Consider the following 5,501-nt stretch of genomic DNA (forward strand, 5'->3'; position numbering starts at 1 on the left):
ATCTATCTATCTATCTTCATAAATGCATAGTATCCTCAGAGAAGTTTGTCCATCTATGTCACCTATAGATAGACATGCGTGAAGAGGCTCGAGTCCTTCTTTCCATCTTTGAATCAGATCGTTGACCTTCGTCTGTGTCGATGAGTCTTCTCTTGCTTTGTGCAAGTCGCTTGACTACTCTCTCTTCATCGTATTTATACATTTCAGCAGGGGCTGAAGGCATCCAGCAGAATGGCGGACAAAAGAAGCATCTACCAGAAAGAGGAACAGAAGAAGCAGAGCAATAATTCTTCTTCTCCTTCAGCTTATCGAGATGTCTCTCAAGTCAATCGACTTTTCTCGCTCCCTGGCTGCTCAACGCTACTTACTGGCTGTATTATGTCTTTTAGCTTTTCGTTCTTCAGCGAGCACTTCTTTCTTTTCTCTCTTCTTTTTTCTCCTCTCTTCTTTCCTTTCTCTTCGCGGGTTTCGTTTCTTTCTTGACAAGCTTTCTTTCTATTCTTCTTGCTTCTTCGTGTCTAGAAGAGAAACCAGACGGAGGTAAAACGACGGCCGAATGAGGAAGACGTTCCCCGCGTCCAATCATCGCTGAGCCAGCCAGCTTTCTTCGTCGCATCTTTTCTTTCTTTCATTGTTCGTTGCTTTCTCTCTCTTTCTTTCTTGTTTAGTTGGTTCACTTCTTTTCTCCCTCGATTTCTTTCTCTGCTTGTTTGTCTCTAGGACCTCGTTTCTCGCCCCTCTGTCTCTAACACTCAAGAGAAAAGAAGATGTCTGCTGCTTCTTTTCTACTATCTGTATCCATGAGATTTATACCAAGACATCACCTCTTTGTTCTCTTGTTACTCAGAAGATGCTGAAGCTCTTCTTCTTCTACTTTTTCATTGAGCTTCTCTCGAAGGGAAGGGTCTCACCTCGGGTGTACAGGCAGGCAGCCGTCCGCCTGTCGAGCGACGCTTTCATGGTTTCATGTCTAAGAAAAGAAAGTACACATCTAAATGGATTTCTTCTTCATTCCTCTTCCCTTCTTTCTTTCTTTTCTAAAAGGTCACAAAAAGCACAGGAGTCTTTCGCGTTCCTTCTCTGAGGAAAGACTTCTCTCTTTTTCTCTGTTTTCCGTCATGGTCTTTTCTTAAAGCTTCATAGCTGTTTTGTCTTAGTTTCCTTCCTATGAAAACACCTCTCTTTGCCTCTTTCTTCTCCTTCTCAAGACCTTCTTCTTCCTGAGACAAATCGCCCTTGCGTTGAATCAGATCCCTCTCTCTCTCTCCTTTTTCTCTGTTGTGTGGATTACAGAAGATCCCTCAAAGGAAAGGTTCATCTCTTGTCTTCGCGCTGTCTCAGCTCACCTACGAGGTCGCCTTTTCTATTTATTTGGTATACGACGCCGCGTCTTCCCTCAAGAGATAGAAAGTATTTTTTCTTGGTAGCTCTTCCTTTCTTTTCTGAGAAGGTTCAATCCATGCTCCCCCCTCAACCGATGTTTCGCAATTTCTCTTCTTTCCTTCCTTCTCTCCGTCTCTCTCCTTCTTATCTTTCCTATCTCTTCTCCAAACATGCAGGGGACTCGTGTATCTCCATCCCGTCCCCCTTCTTCTCCCTCCCCTTCTTCTTCTGCCCCCCCTCCACCATCGCAGACAGTAGCTAAGACGTCTTCGCCCCCCCCTTCTTCTCCTTCCTTCCTTCCTCCTCCCTCGAACACTCCGTATACTTACTATATCCAGCCATCCTATGCGATTCCTTACATACCCCCTGGAGGTGTATATACACATCAGCCTCCCCGTCAGCATGCACTTGATCAAGGGATAGAAGGAGGGGGTGCATCTTCGGTACCTCTACTAGCTCCCTCTTCTTCTTCAAGTCACCCCTCTCTTTCTTCCGACGAAAGAGACTATCGATATTTTGAAAGAAGAAGAACAACACCGTCAATGAGGAATGAAGGAGAAGACTCGCAAGCATCTAGTCAAGGATGTGCATGTTGCTGGACGTCTCTGTCTCCGTCTCTTCTGGCAGCTTCAGCTCTTGGGGCATGGCTTATTACAGGAGGACTAGGTGGAGAGATTGTACTGCTTATTGCGACGTTTCCGGCAATTCTTCTGCTCTACGGGTGAGAAGGATATACGCGGTATGACATAATCCTTCTGACCTCATATATATACACATTCAGACTCAATACAAACACATCTTCTCTCTTTTCTTTTTCATCTGTTTCTTCCTTGTCTCTTTCTTCCACATCTCTTTCGTGTCTCTTACGTCTTTCTTCCTGAGTCTATTTGGAGCGCTCCATGCACAGGAAGATACATGTATATGTATGCATAGATAGGTAGATAAGCGGAGGGAGATGATAGAAGGGAGGTATACAAAAGGCAAGCCATGTACCGATAGAGACAGATAGGTATAGATATGTAGGCAGGTCTGTACGTACATACAGGAGATGGCCTGGCAGACAAAGGTGGATTTGCTGTAGTAATGACATTCTCGCTTGTCCGGTGTATGTACACTGAGAAAGAAGAAGGGGACTTTTTCTTTTTCGTAACTAGCTACGTATTCTTCATCATGGCGTCAAGGGTGGGTTCACAGAAAGCAGGGAGTTTTTTCTTCTTTTCTTCCTTGTCTGTATCTCTGTCTACTGTTCACCTCATACACATATACATGCACGTAGATATCTGTAACCGTCTCTCTCTCTCTCTCTCTATATATACAGAGAGAGTGATTACATATGTATGTGTACACATAGACTATCATTCTATTTCTTTGCATCCCATGTGTTCGTCACTTCAGAACTGGGAGAGAATCGAGCCATATGTGTTTGACGTGTCTCCTCCTTCTTTTTGGTGTGGAGTATTTTTGTATGATGAGTATCTTCCTTTCGTCTTTGACTTTCATTCTTCGGGTGTACATACACCTGGTGAGTCCTCCGGCATATTCATGCTTGATGCACCTCTCTTTCTTCGCTCGTTCTGTCATCTATCTCTCACTCATCTTTGCTTTTCTTATCTTTCTTGAGAGAAATGTGCTGTTGTTCTTTCTCTTTTTCTCCGTTTCTCCTTTTTCTTTTCTTTTTAGACTGCATGTCTCCGTCAGATCAAAGAGTCTCTCTCTTATCGTTTTAACAGAATTCTTTTGGTTAGGCGCGTTCCTCTCTGTTTTCATTGCAATGTGTTTAGAAGTCTTAGCGAATGCTCTCTTCTATTCTTCTCTTCTCTCATGTCTCCCACCTCTTCCTACTTCTACTTCTTCACGATCTGCCTCTTCTTCTTCTTTGGTAACGTCTTCTCTCCCCAGTGACTCTACTTCTTCCTCTTCTTTTCTCTCTCTTTCTTCTTCTTCTTTTGTACCGTTGTCATCTTCTTCTTCCGGAGATATTTCAGAGTTTCTTTTCTCATCATCTTCAGATAGCATTGTCAAGCCTCCTCTTCTCGCTCCTCTATCTCTTCCTTTCTACTTTCCTTTAATCGGATATTCATCCACAGAAGAAGATGAAAACAGGCAGAGAGACTGCTTGTCTTCATCGTTCTTTTCTTCGTGTCCGCTGAAGAAGAACAACAAGATCTCTTCTTCTTCTTCTCAGATTCTCTCTTCTTCTTCTTCTTCAACTACTTCTGCAGCAAACAAGGGCGAAGTACAAGGAGGGAGAAAGGATAGAGGAAAGGAACAAGAAGAAGAACGAGAAAGAGAACAAGGAAACCTAGCCTTCTCTTCTTCTTCTTCCCTTGCAGAAGGGAGAGTCAATGCGAGAGAGATGATACCTGACTTTCTTAAGGAGAGAGAAGAAAGAACAGAAAGAGACAGGAGAGAAGAAAGCTGGATGGATTTCTTATCGAAAATCGCATCGAAAGAAGTCTCTTATCTTCGTCACCCTCTTCCTACATTTCTCTGCTCTCTAGGGCTTGTCGCATGTAAGCCTGAGCTCCAAGACACCTTATCTTCTTTCATTTCTATACACCCTAGGGGGGGATCGCTAGAGGTCTACATAGATATATCGGTAGTCGTACAGATGTGGATGTAGAGATATAGATCGGTGAGATAGACAAGAAGGAACATTAGACAGGAAGAAAGCGACTTGAATATATGCTTTCTTTCTTTCTTAACTCTTTCTTTCTTTCTTGTCACTTTCTTTCTTTCTTTCTTTTTGTTGTCTCTGTTTTTTCTGTTTAGTTATGATCTGTTGTGTGGGTTTGGTGGAGGAGTTTGCGAAGTTTGTGGTCCTCCGTCGCCTTAAAGTTGTCCCTAGCCCTTCGCCTCCCATCTGGGGGGGTACAGTCAGCGACGGAGCTCATGATCAAAATCTTTCTCTTCTTTCTCATCACGTAGATGCGGCAGGAAGAGCCCCTCCAGGCGGGAGTGACGCTGAAGGCGGAGGAGGATGTGGAGGCTTTTGGTCGCGCTATGTGAAGTATCCTGTAGGCATATGCTTAGCTGGATGCGCTGCTGGTGCAGGGTAAGTGTCTCTCGTTCTTTCTTTCTTTCTTTGGAGAAGATCGACACACGTGATGGAAAGATACTGCTCTGACTTTCTCTCTTTCTCTCGGTCGTCCCTTCTTGGTAGACTTATCCTTCATTTTTCATGTAAACTGTTATCATACACAGATATATAGCCCGGAATATATATATAGATACATTTGTAGACACATACAGACATGCGTCATATTTGTACATACATACAGCGCTCGAGGCGTCTTTGCGATAGAGAGAGAGCTATAGATGGTTAGGTATCTCTTTTACATACACAGACATATGGAGAGTAAGGAGTCAGAATGATGGGCAGTGCTATCTACAGCTATTTATGTATGTATATCTATATGTGCTTAGGTCTATGTATGCACACCTTCTCTCTGTGCCTATAGTTATCGAGCGCTGTCTATTACGTATAGAAGAGTACGTATATACACCCCGTTGTTGACTGTATGTACATCCATACTTCGGCTGCTCTCTTCCTGGCTTTTTCTTTCCTTTCTTCTCTCCTCTCCTCTGTCGCGTCTTCTCTCCAAGGATCACGGAATGGAGAAGAGCTAGAGAAACAAAGAAAGAAAGTGAACTCCTTCGACAGGCCGATGCTTTCTTTCTCCTTATCATCCTCATTCGTCTTCTTGCTCTTGCTCTTCATGCGTTCCCCGCTCCCCTTTCTTTCTTATCTCTTTCTTTCTTATCTCTTTCTTTCTTATCTCTTTCTTTCTTATCTCTTTCTTTCTTATCTCTTTCTTTCTTATCTCTTTCTTTCTTATCTCTTTCCTTCTTATCTCTTTCCTTCTTATCTCTTTCTTTCTTTCTTATCTTTTTTTATCTATCTCTTTGTTGGTTTCTTGTATGGCGTTCATGATATGTGCCTTCTTGTAGGTTTGCAGTAGCAGAAAATTTGAGCTACACCTTAGGACGCCGTGGCCCCTTTGAAGAACATCTCATTGTTGCTATTGTCAGGTACCTTCCTCTCTCTCTCCCCCTCTTTCTTCACATGTACAAGTAGAGATCCATCTATCTATCTATCCATCTATCTATCTGTCTGT

At 43.1% G+C, this 5,501-nt stretch overlaps 1 protein-coding gene across 1 annotated transcript in view; it reads left to right on the forward strand.

Moving 5' to 3' along the window:
• Window positions 1–465: 465 nt before the first annotated feature.
• The window catches only part of CSUI_010562 (uncharacterized protein), a gene marked incomplete at its 3' end in the record, with an annotated part of 5,397 nt that continues 361 nt past the window's right edge, over window positions 466–5,501 (forward strand). Inside the window, exons 1-4 of the mRNA XM_068070665.1 lie at window positions 466–2,104; window positions 3,064–3,896; window positions 4,156–4,438; window positions 5,335–5,415. Of these exons, the coding sequence (XP_067917359.1) occupies window positions 1,554–2,104; window positions 3,064–3,896; window positions 4,156–4,438; window positions 5,335–5,415 (1,748 nt within the window). The remainder of the gene's footprint in view (window positions 2,105–3,063; window positions 3,897–4,155; window positions 4,439–5,334; window positions 5,416–5,501) is intronic.

The sequence above is a fragment of the Cystoisospora suis genome, assembly GCF_002600585.1.
Source record: "Cystoisospora suis strain Wien I chromosome Unknown contig_7759, whole genome shotgun sequence".
Classification (NCBI taxonomy): domain Eukaryota; phylum Apicomplexa; class Conoidasida; order Eucoccidiorida; family Sarcocystidae; genus Cystoisospora; species Cystoisospora suis.